Raw genomic sequence first — 12,822 nt, forward strand, 5'->3', positions numbered from 1 at the left:
TAAAGCCGGAAGCAATCTCAGGGCTTTATGAATTCACTTTCCTCATTTTAAAGAAGAGAAAAAAAGGGAGCACTCACATATTAAGTGACTTATGTTCATAAAGCTTAATAGCAGTGATTTTAGTACTAGAACCCAAATTAAATGTCCTCCCTTAGTCTAGTGTTATTTTCAATATAACTTACTTTTCTAGGTTGCCTGCTTTATTTATAAGTAGGAATAACTATGCAATAGCCTCTCTAAAAGGAAAGACATATTTGGATTAATGTTTTAAAACTTTTATTTAAATTTTCTAAATAAAAATGTTGGGCTCTTTTTTGTAAGCAACAGAAATTTTATCCACTATGTAATGGTTGCTTTTACCTGAAGAGAAGACAAACATGCTCTCTCTTTTTTCGATTTCAAATCGTGAAGCCATCTCTTCCTGACTTGCCTCTTCTTCATCTCGACATTCCTGTAACTGCCTCATCTTTTCCATGAGGGCTTCAACCTCAAAGAAGGAATCACTTACCTGAAGAGAAAATATAACTAAAGTTACATATGTCAGACACAGGATGAAATTTCTGAATTTTCTTTTATTAAGTCCATCTTATAAAAATTTGGATCTTGGGGCTGGCCCCGTGGCGTAGCAGTTAAGTGCGCGCTCCCCTGCGGCAGCCCGGGGTTCGCTCGTTCGGATCCCGGGCAGGCACTGACACCCGCTTGTCAAGCCATGCTGTGGCGGTATCCCGTATAAAGTGGAGGAAGATGGGCACGGATGTTAGCCCAGGGCCAGTCTTCCTCAGCAAAAAGAGGACTGGCATCGGATGTTAGCTCAGGGCTGGTCTTCCTCACAAAAAAAAAACAAAAAAGAATTTGGATCTTAAAATATAGGAAAAATAGATCTTATAATTTTAATGTACATGAATGAATCAAAAACTGAATTATTTTGGCCTGTTACATATACATATATGCAGATTTTAAAATATAAGAAAAATGATTTTGAAGGAGGAGGAGAGATACCGGTAACAATAAAAAAAAAAAAAAGAAAAATGATTTTAAGAACACATTCTAATGTTAATACCTTAGAAAATTAGTAATGTCATTACAGTTAATGCTAAGTTTTAAAAATTTAAGTTTAACACTACTTGTCAATTTAAAACAGAACTGATATTTAAAAGTTAACTTCTACTTGCTCAATCAGTTAAAGAAAATAAGATACAAAAAGTATAAGTGGTTTTGCATCAGCTGTGTACACTGGGCATATTATCAACATGTCTATCATCTTTAAATTATAGTAATCAGCTCTAGTTACCGAATTTACCAATTAAGAATGAAACATGTCCTTACAGGGCTGGAGCTGTCCACCTGACCTCTGCAAATGGGGCTAGCAGCTGTCACTTGCTGGGATGACTATAGCAGTGACACATCTATAGTGACAGGTCTGACACATGAGGAGTGGCCAAGTGGTCTTGAACTAGCCAAACAATTTATACTTCTATACCCTGCTGCATTCTTACTATGAAAGCTGGATCAAATCTATGGAATATAAAATAGATATAGTAAGAAATCTTAAAATTTCAAATCTCAATGTTTAAATACAAAACTAATGTTTCCCCCTTTACAAATTCCTTTTGCTAGGAATGTTCTTCCCCCTACTCTTCCACTTTTCCTGGCTTTCACCCATAGGTCCTTCTGGTGTCAGATTACATGCTTCTCCTGACCCCCACCCCCAACCTAGCCACCCTCATTATTCTTACACAGCACTCTGCTCTTTCCTTCAGAGCACCAATCACAGTTTGTAATTGTTACTGCATGATACTGGCTTACTGCCTGCCACCTTCAGACCAAACCTTCATAAGGGCAGGTGACCTGTTTAATTTAGTAGTATATATTCAGAGCCTAGCATAGTGCCTTACACATACATAGTAGATATTCAAGAAATATTTGTTGTGGAATGATTGTCAGGATAATTCTATATTAAGAAACAAATAAATAGTCTATACTACTTGTACTTTATATTTTTATATGATCCTAACAGTTATACCAAAGAATAAGCTACATCAGCTCACTGTCAAGTGCCATCAGTGTGGGCTGTAAACCTTCTAAAAGCAGCCAACTCAACACCTGGGAATAGGAAACTTATCTACTAGAAAAATAAAAAATTTCTATTATTTCACTATTCTCTCATTTAATAGAGGGATAACTAGAAACAATCAAGTACTTTTTATTTAGCCTTGTACTAAATCAAAGGTGGGGAAGGACAACAATCCAACTCCAAGCATCCTAGCAACTGATATGCTCTCCCTTGGACCATCTCAGAACCTCTGAGCTTTAAGAAGTAATAAGTGGTCATATACAGGCCTATAACATGAATCAAGATAGCTCAACAGAGGGTGAAACTGATGGTCTTGGGCCTTGTCAGCACACTGTAGTGGTCCACCTTGGGAAAATGATTTCCCTTCATGTGCTGATCTCACCATATGTAAATGCTACCTCTTATTTAGCACCTGATAAATGCCAAGCCCTGTACTAGGCCCTTCACATCTTTAGAGGTATTTCATTTACACCTCACAATAATCTTGCATTTGACCTTTATTTAGACATGAAAGAATGGAGGCTCAGAGAGGTTAGATAGCCTGCCCACAGTCAAATACATAAGTTAAAGGCAATTCAACCTGTCCAAATCTGTTTCAAAGGAATAATACAACTGAGAAAATCTGTGCAAAGTATTCAGAAGACTGTGATGCAATTTCTGTGATTTCTCTTTGGAAACATAAAGTCTTGCTCTGACACTACAGCAAAAGAATGCAGAGGGAATTCTGACCCATCATATACAGGAATTAAAATTTGCTTTTAAATAATTCAACTCATTCTGATCTGTTTCAAAGTAATAACAAAACTGAGAAAATATAAAAACCAGAGAAGAGAAGGAATAGAGGTGAAAGCATTTCAATAAATTTACATTCACGTTTATATATATTTGTGCAAAGTTATACATAAAAGAGAACTTGAGAAATTTCCAGGTCAAGGCTGATGAAATCTTCTAAAACATAAACCATTAAGAAGTCAGCCTATTTCTTTTGTGCAAAAGGGAAGAAAAGGATGTGATTGGCATCAGGAAGTCTCCACCACCAAGTTGCACTGTTTTCCCCTCACCTCACTGCAGTAGCCATTCAATATTAGCTGGCTCTCATGGGGCACGTGCTGGTGGCTCCTGATCCTAAAATTACCCAAGTGTAACCTTCTAGAGGGTCTTATAATTTTGTATATCCCTTAGCACTAGATTAGTGCTGGGCATTTGGAGGCAGTCAATAAACACTTGCTGAATGAACAGGTATAGGGGCCTAATATCACCATGGATTTAACAGGGTGGATTTTCTAAGAAGCCAAATGAAGAAATAACAGCAATTATTCTCATTAGCCTTATGACAATCCTGTAACAAATAACAGATACTTACTGAAACATTTCCTGCTGAGTTGACCTGCATCTCATCCACACTGTGATTGCCATTTGTAATGTCACAGATGCAGTAGTTACTAACAGAGGGAGGTCTGAACGTGTGGCCACCATCACAATGAATTTCTGGACTGATTCCACAGCCAAATGTGAACGAGGCAAGAGAATGATAGTGTGTGAGTAGAACCACTGCATGTACCAGTTCTGCAAGGGACCAGCTGTGCTCTTCAGCTTTTAAAAGTCCCTTAGGGAAAAAAAAATGAGAACATACTTTTATACTGGAGTATGGCGTGAACATATTTTTATACTGGAGTATGGTGTTGGTGAAAGTATATAGTTCATCTTGGTATTTAATCTATTGGAAACAAGATTAGTCATTACATAAAACCTAGTGTAAAATTACAATTTGAGATATGTAGAACCCAGAATTTGCTAGTTTAATTTTTATGAATATGAATTCACAAATACAGCTTAACAATCTGATAATGTCACATTATTTTGATTTTCTGAAATTCTGATTTAAAAATGTAATAGAATGCATTTTGTTTAAAAGCAGTTGCCATATTTTAGATGCTGGATTATGAATGCATTAACTATGTTGTTAGTTTAAAGTCTCAAACCAAATGTAATAAATATATGTTTAAAGTGGAAGCTACTGTATAAAAATGCCTGTGCTTTTCTATCATCAGGCCTCCTCAAAGAATTTTTACGGTAGCAGTTTGAACAACTTGACTCTGAATCCAAATCATCAAATTATATTTATTTTAAAAATTATGCCCAAGGTAAAGTCTACAATTCTTCAAAGTCTTACATCTGTGTTCTTTCTGCTTCATTATCTATTTTATAATCTTGTGTAATTTTTCATTACTAGACAATATAGTAGACAATGTATTAATCATATTCAAATCTTATATTTTCTTGATAATAAGATGGTTCAATTATGTAACAATATCTAAAATGTTCTATAAAATAGAAAAACCAAAAATATGTATTTTCGAGAATTTCTACTGGATGGTGGATACTCTTAGAGAATGTCAATCTACTTTTATTCTATTATCTTTACTAATAAATAGAATCAGAAGGAACTAGTTTAAGATAATGTTTTAAAAAGATCCACAACAAGATGCCACTTCACACCTGTCAGAATGGCTAAAATCCAAAACATGGAAAACACCAAATGCTGGCAAGGACATGGAGCAACAGGAATGCACATCCATTGCTGGTGGGAATGCAAACTGGTACAGCCACTTTGGAAGACAGTTTCACAGTTTCTTATAAAGTAAACACAGGCTTACCATATGATCCAGCAGTCACAATCCTAGTTATTTACCCAACTGAGTTGAACTTATGTCCACCAAAGAACCTGCATATGAATGTTTGTAGCAGTTTTGTTCATAATAGCCAAAAACTGGAAGTAACCAAGATGTACTTCAATAGGTGAATGGATAAATAAACTGTGGCACATCCATACACTGGAGTATTATTCAGCAATAAAAATAAATGAGCTATTAAGCCATGAAAAGGCATGGAGGAACCTTAAATGTATACTGATAAGTAAAAGAAGCTAGTCTGAAAAGGGTATATTCTGGAAAAGGCAAAACAAGAGAGACAGTAAAAAAGATAAGTAGTTGCAGGGGTTCAGGGGGAAGTGGAGAGACATGAAATATAGGGAGCACAGGGGATTTTTAGAGCAGTGGCACTATTCTGTATGATACTGTAATGGTGGGTACACGACACTATGCATTTGTCAAAACCCACAGAACTGTACAACACAAAGAGTGAGCCCTAAGACTTTAGTTAATAGTAATATATCAATATTGATTCATCAGTTACAGCAAATGTATCATACTAATGCCACATGTTAAGAGAAACTGTGTGGCGGTGAATGGTAGGGGGTTGAGGAGAGTAAAATATGGGAACTCTGTACTTTCTGTGCCATTTTTATGTGAACAGAAAACTGCTCTAAAAAATAAAGTCTATTAAATTTTTTTTTTAACTGATGCCCTAGATATATTACTTCACTACTTACCTCAATGTGTTCTTTGGTAATAAGCCAAGGTCTATGGGCTAACACTTTGTTAAGTTCTCCTAAATTTTGTAGTTTTTGAGGAGCATTCTCTAAACCATTAAGCCACTTGGGGTCCCCACCAACATGAAGGAAATCATTTACATGGAGGTTCACTAAGTAGGAGCACTGATGTCTTGCTGCAGCCTTAAGAGAAAACAAAAAGACTATTCTAACTACAAATATTAAAATCTTGAACAACTACAAATTCTTTTTCTTTACAATATGCAAAACAACTAAGTTTTTGATTAGTATATTTTCAAATTTTCCATAAACCATAGAAATGAAGTTTTCATATAAACATTTAAAAAATTCATCCTACACCACAGAAAGTACCTCAAAAATATTCCAGGAGCAAACAAAATTTGTTTTTTTTTTTTGGGCTTTAAAATTTTATTTATATACCAACTTTCAGAACCTCAGATTAAGAAGAAACTCAAAGTGCCGACCATAAAATAATGGAATATTATTTACAAATCCAACAAGAGTCGCACCACTTGTGTCAACATGAACTATTTATAATAGTGAAATAGATATTGTTTTCTACTTTATTGTGTTCTACTTTATTCTCTTATTTAATGGAAAATGGTTCTCAACAGTGTGTAAATACACATTTCTTTTTTTGTTATACATGACAGCATACTTTAGAAAGAGGAAAAACGGATACTACCTAAAAGGAATCCAATTAGAAGTCAGAATATAAGTATTTATCCTTGTGTTTAAAGCATTAACCATCTCTTAAAAAGATTCAAAAAAGCAGGCATACAGAATTTTTCACTGAATGTTTACAAACCATTATTCCAATGTAGTGCCGAAAATGTAGGGGTAAAGGACCATCCATCTGCAGTAGATAGTGTTGAGTTTTTAAGAAACTTTCTAAATATTGTGGGTGAAAAACCATCACTAATGTAATGTTATCCAAACGACCCAAAGCAGCAAAAGAATCTGCAAATAAAGCATGCATCTGTGTGTCTTCACTCCCCACTTGGAGAATCTGTAAAAAGAGAGCAAAACCATGGTTACATAAATTGTAAATCAGTGTTAAAGAAAGAAAATATGCACGCACTGCATTCTAAGTGTCATCTAGAAGCAGATTAAATTTGGCTTAAGAGAGAGAGGTTATAATTCTACAAATTTAACTCAACTGGGAGCAAGACAGAAGAATAAACAGTCACATATTATGTAGTAAGGGATAAACAACAAAGGCCGAACTTTAAAGGCCATCTAGATAGCTGCTTGCAGAACTTGGCCAGAATCCAGATAAAGAAGCAGATTTAGATTATCAAACTTGCAGAGCTTGCAAACAGACACTAAAGCCTTTCCTTATAACAACGCCTACTCTTACTCAATTTAAGGAGAACCAAAATTAACTAACAGCAAACAATCCTTGTGAAAACAAAGCATAGGAGCTTTTACATATTTAGAATTAAAGATCCAATCTAGCATTGATACCAGCATGTGGAGATGGTCAAGACCAAGTAACTCAGTTTACGGGCACACCTAAACAACATCAAAATATAAGCAGAGGAGTATCATTGGTCAAAAAAAGGTCTTGCCTTTCCTTGATTAAACATGGGTGTTAGAAAAACATCATGCAATACTAGAAATCAACATGACCACAACAGCTTTCTAATCCCACAGATTCACTGCCCAAGCATGATGATTAACTCTTATCAACTCTTTGTAAAACATGTTGTTGACCAATAGTTGTTCAGATGCCAAAATGTGGGTCATGCAAGCTTTCCTTAAAAGCATACAGTTCACTGTGTACTTTCACAAACAACACACCTCCTTTTCTGGGATGAATCTGCTTGGTCCGTGTCCTAGTGTTCGAGGAATTCTAATTCCAAGTTCCTAGAAAAGAAAATTATACCATCTCAGGCCTCCAGCAGTAAACAACATAAGCCAAGGCTACAGGAATAAGGAAAAAACAACCAGTTGAACAGAGACAGGCTTGTTTGGGGGTTTGTTTTCATGGCCATATATACATACCAACTCTTCTGTTTGCATGGCATAGCTGACAACAGCTTGTAATATGACTCTGACTAAAAACAATAAAACCTGTTTCACTAAAACCAGAGTTTTACGTAAAGTACTTGGCAGAAAGTCTAGAACAGAAAGTTCAGCACACAGCAGCCAACCCTGCAGACTGTCAGTGATACAAAATAAGACCAATGAGTTTGTATCCAAAACCCAACCGACCAAAATATCAATCCTTGTGTATCTTGTCAGGAAAGGAAAAAGCAGTAACCTCTACCTCGATGTCTTAAACTGAAAGAAGTGTAATTGTTATTAAATCAATAATAACACTTTACAATAAGAATAGAAATATTATGAAAAATAAAAAGTAGTTATTTAAATCCACAAAAGAGAAAGTACTGCAGGGCATGTTTTCTCTTTGGTTGAGTAAAACAATTTTAGAGAAATTCATTTTGTGAGTTTGCCTTAAATTTCTTTATCTATAGAATGTCATCAGCCTTGCTTATATTATATTTTAGAGCAGCTCAAGTAATTGAGAAATAAATGGTTTTCTGCCTTTTGACATAGTGAATCTAGAATCCTGTACCTGGACTCTAGAATCCTATACCTTATGTGACAGTGTAGTATGGCTAACAAAAACTGACAATCTACTGTTAAGGCTTTCCATTATATATATATATGAGTCCAGACTGATAATGGGCCTCAAAACAAAAAGGTTGAATTATATTTTGTTGGTTTTGTTTCTATACCAAATATATAGTTTACATACCAAACTATTACAAAACAATGGTTTTACAATTCTAAGAAAGTGGCTATCAATATTTCAGAAATGGAGTATTTTTCTATAGGTATGGCAAGGGTCTATCCCAGTGGTCCTATATAATTCTCAAGTCTTTGTTAAGTCCATCCCAACAGCCAAATTTAGTGGCCATATTGGTATCACTGTCTCCCCTCTTCCTTGCCTTCAATGGCCAAATCTTTCCTTCCCAGTTCCATTTAGAAATACATTTAGCGTGAAAAACTATGCCTTTTAAAACAGGATGTTAAGAAAAACCAAACATTCTTAGAAATAGATTATAGACCTATTATGCTAATAACCTCTTAGTGTTAAGATCACATTCATTCCTTGATGAGGTACCAGTCTGGCAAGAAAGCTGGAGACAGAATAGAAAAACTGAAGAAAGGAAAGGAGTCTCTGACATTTAAGACTCCAGTTTCATTATTTTATACAAGGTTATTTCTAAGTAAAACAGAATTTTGCCAAACTCACACTTGGACTACCAGGGTCAATTTCTTACTAAGCTGAAGAGGTTGTAAGATGTTTGTGCCACTCCGTAAAAGCAGAAAGGGAAGCGGCCGCCCCAGTGGCGCAAGTAGTTAAGTGTGCGCGCTCTGCTGCAGTGGCCTGGGGTTGCCGGTTCGGATCCCGGGTGTGCACTGACGCACTGCTTGGCAAGTCATGCTGTGGCGGCGTCCCATATAAAGTGGAGAAAGATGGGCATGGATGTTAGCCCAGGGCCAGTCTTCCTCAGCAAAAAAAGAGGAGGATTGGCAGATGTAGGCACAGGGCTGATCACCTCACACACACAAAAAAAAGGCAGAAAGGGAAATGGTAGGAGGGGAAAGAGAGGAAGTGAAAGAAAAGATGGGGGGAGGCGTGGAAGATTGATAGATTTTTAAAAGTCAAGTTTTTCCCAAACAGGAAGGGTTGATCAAGACTGATAGAATGGGAAATATAGTTACTGCTATAGTAACTAGCAGTTACTAGACTCACATCAACTCATTCTCCTATATTTGGAGTCTAGTCTCAAAGATGTCCTTTGTTCTCTCTCTTTCTTAGTTAATAGACTAGGTACATGAGAAAGATACAAGAACATGACATGATCTTTTCTGCTTAATCTCATGCCCAAGAGAAGACAAAGGGTTGATGTGGGGTGCTCTGATGAGCTCTAAGATCGCATCCCAACTGATCCTAGTTCAGCTACTGGCAGGAGGCAGATCACTGATTCCATCTAGCCTTTCATTGCACACAAATTGAGCTCTAACTTCTGGGAAAAGTAAACAGGTGACAATTACCTTGAAAACAGCAGGAAGTCTGGTTCTAGAGTTGATGTCTTTAATTATTACTCTTCTGAGCCTCTTTGAGAGTTTCTGTACCTTAAAGGTCCTTTTAGATACCACTGTTATTATACAACTGTATTCCTGGTTTCTAAAAGGTTAAAATTTTCAGTTTTCTGGAAAACTCACTTCTGAAGCACTTCTTTTCCTAGTCACATGACAAATTAGTTCTACCCTATTTTCTAGCAGATGTTGATCAAAAAAAGACACCACAGGTCTTCAATGGGGTGATCATAAGCCAAACTAAGTGCATTTCATAACTTCCTAAAGGTTACTTCAATTATGCCTTCATCTGTAGCTGTAAGAAACTGAATTACAGACTTTGAACAAATTTTGGGTAATGCAGATTCTAGAAATGCCAAGAGCAAATGGCCTTGCTGAAAAGCAGATGTAGATGCTAATCACAGAACAAACCTCACAGGCTCTTGGTGAAGGTGTGGCTGGAAAAACTAACATAGAATCTAACATTCCTCTCAACAATCCTCCTAATCAGCATCTTTGAAAGAGACAGCAACAGCCTCTGCCTTCACAACATTGCTGCAAATCTCTGACATAATATCTATTTCTTCATTAGTGTAAAATACTAATTTTCACACTATGAAAATTCTCAGTGAATGTGAACAATACCATAGAAAGACTATATATGTATTGTATCACAGTGTTTGTATACTGAAAGTACTGCTCTAATCAGACTTTTCAAATTTATTAAAGATACATTTATGAATCTATATAAGCAGAAAGAATGAAGAATTTGCCACAAATGCAAAAAGAAAGCATTTGTTGGCTTATAGTGTCTACCTACTTGCAAAACTACTTGAAAAGTAAAAATAATCAGACCATTTGAATCATTTTATTTTTCTCACTGCACTTGCTGCATTTTTTTTATTTTTTATTTTTTTGTGAGGAAGATCAGCCCTGAGCTAACATCCATGCTAATCTTCCTCCACTTTACTTGGGATGCCGCGTCAGCATGGCCTGACAAGCGGTGCATTGGTGCGCGCCTGGGATCCAAACCTGGGCTGCCAGCAGCGGAGCACGCGCACTTAACCGCTACCCCACGGGGCCAGCCCCTTGATGCATTTTTAAACTGTCTAGATATTTTAAAACCAATAATCATCACACTGATATTAATTTTTATTTAAAAAAATTACAAAAGCAGTATGTGCTTCTTGAAACACATTTCAACAAGGCAAAGATATATTGTGTAAAAAGTGAAGTTGCCATCCCACGCTCTCTCTTCTTTAGAATTATTGCCTATAACTGGGTGCTAGCCTTTTGACATTCAAAAATTTTAAATAGAAATGAAGAAATCTAGAAGTGTTATAGAGAAATATTCCTACTCTAACAAAATGTACTAGTGTTTCTTTTAAAATTATCATTAACTCGAGGGAATTTAGAAATATTGAAAGTTCAGGTACCTCTTTTTCCAACATCTATGAATACTTCTGTGTTCTACAAACTATATTTTAGAAAAATAAAAACTCACTGACTTCAAAGAACTGGATTTGTAAGGCTGACTTAGGCCATATGTGTGCGCTATACTTTAGTCAGGAGTTCCATTCCTGGAAAGTGTTTAACTGACAAGCACTGTGGAAGCTTGCTATTTGAAAGAGTTATGTTATTAATTCTTTTGTAAAGTGAACAGTTTTCCTATAAAGCACCACTTCCTAATTTATCTTCCCACATGTTGGGTGCGTTAAAAACAAAACACAACTATACACAGCTTCCTGAACACAATCCCATAGGCACTGTAATCAATGTGCAAGCTAAAATGTATCTCTTTACCTTCCAGTTTACATGGCTATATTTACATATTCTAGATCTGGGCAAGAACCAGGATTCTGCACACACATACCACCAGAAATAACAGATCTATTCAAGCACAATGATTGAGGCTCACTTCTACTCAAAATGAGAAAAGATCTGTTACGGGCCTGCAAACACAAACTGTAAACACTATTTAACACTTTCACACTGTTTTCTGTCTTTGGCAAAGATGCCAAAGCAACAGTTATAAGTTTTTTTTTTTTTTTTAGGTTGTCGTATTATCTGTAAACAAGAAGCATATTATGTATTCATGAACGTTAAAATCTAGAAGTATTTGGTGTTCTACAAGCTTCATGAGAAAGTGTCTTCATTCAAGTTTATATGAGTATCCGTAGTATACTCATAATGTAGACTCCATTTATAAAAAATACAAATACTAAAACTGAGTCATTTTAGTGGGCAATGCTGCAGAGAAATTACTTCGCATTTAGATTTCTTGAACTAAGGCAATACTCAGAGCGTTCTGATTTCAATTCAAATTTTAATTACTATTTCTCTTTCTCCCTTGTCACCTTTTGAATCAAAGCCTTTCAAAGGTTCACGTTTTAAAGTTATATATATTAGTAACTTTCGAATGGTGCCCTATTTGCAACCACTTCGGAAAAATACAAAATGTTACAAATAGCTCTTTCTAAAGGCTAATTCAGACACAAAAAGGGATGGTTTAATTAACAAAAGTAAACGCTGTGCATAACGTCATACAGCTGGCAGGACGGACTTATTCTAGGCAGCAGCATCTTTTAACTGACTCAAATGTATTTTTTTCTTTTTCTTTCTTTTTTTAAGCCGGAGGCAAAGGGAGTGAGGGTCACTGAGTGCTGTAACCTGTTTTGACAAGACGCTGAGGGGAAGGCTCCACAGGCTGTTCTGCGTGGGACCAGAGCTTTGCTCGGTTCGGACTTGCGGAGGCTTGTCCAGAAGACGTTATTTACGTTTGGAGACTCCCATTTAAATGACCGAGCCGGCCGCCTCTTCCAGCCTCAGCCCTTTTTGCCCGGGGACGACTCACGCTGGACAACGTCTCCCCACCCACCACAGGCCGCCCCTTGACCTGAGGGGCGCGGCCGGCCAACACGCCCCCGCCGGCTGGGTGCTCCAGGGGCGCCCTCCGGGGAGAGTCCTCCGAAGCCGTGAGGGTGCAGAGGCGGGGAAGCGACCCGACCTCCGTGCAGCCCAGGCAGCTCGGCTGGGCCCCCGCCCGCCCGGCCCCTCGCCCGGGTACCTCGTCCTGGCCGCGGCCCCCGCCGCACTGCTTGCAGCCCAGCAGCTCCGAGACGGCCAGCGAGGCCTTGTACACCTCGTTCGCGGCGGTGGCCAGGCGCATGTTGGCGCGGGGTCGTCTGCGGTCGCGGAGACCAGCGCTGGGCGGCCCACCCGGCTCTGGGCTGCAGAGCCT

At 37.4% G+C, this 12,822-nt stretch overlaps 1 protein-coding gene across 4 annotated transcripts in view; it reads right to left on the minus strand.

Annotated features, from left to right (window-relative positions):
- The window catches only part of SESN1 (sestrin 1), a 98,143-nt gene that overhangs the window by 7,109 nt on the left and 78,212 nt on the right, over positions 1 to 12,822 (minus strand). For 2 of the 4 annotated variants that reach the window (XM_004422192.3, XM_087443970.1), the window contains exons 2-6: positions 7,290 to 7,355; positions 6,295 to 6,495; positions 5,466 to 5,648; positions 3,438 to 3,680; positions 361 to 508 (exon numbers count right to left, since the gene is read on the minus strand). In XM_004422192.3, the coding sequence (XP_004422249.1) occupies positions 361 to 508; positions 3,438 to 3,680; positions 5,466 to 5,648; positions 6,295 to 6,495; positions 7,290 to 7,355 (841 nt within the window). Of the gene's footprint in view, positions 1 to 360; positions 509 to 3,437; positions 3,681 to 5,465; positions 5,649 to 6,294; positions 6,496 to 7,289; positions 7,356 to 12,648; position 12,822 lie in introns of those variants that run through there. The other 2 variants (XM_004422193.3, XM_087443969.1) reach the window with 2 other exon arrangements.

Source organism: Ceratotherium simum, chromosome 19, assembly GCF_057802395.1.
Source record: "Ceratotherium simum simum isolate JZ-2026a chromosome 19, ASM5780239v1, whole genome shotgun sequence".
NCBI lineage: Eukaryota > Metazoa > Chordata > Mammalia > Perissodactyla > Rhinocerotidae > Ceratotherium > Ceratotherium simum.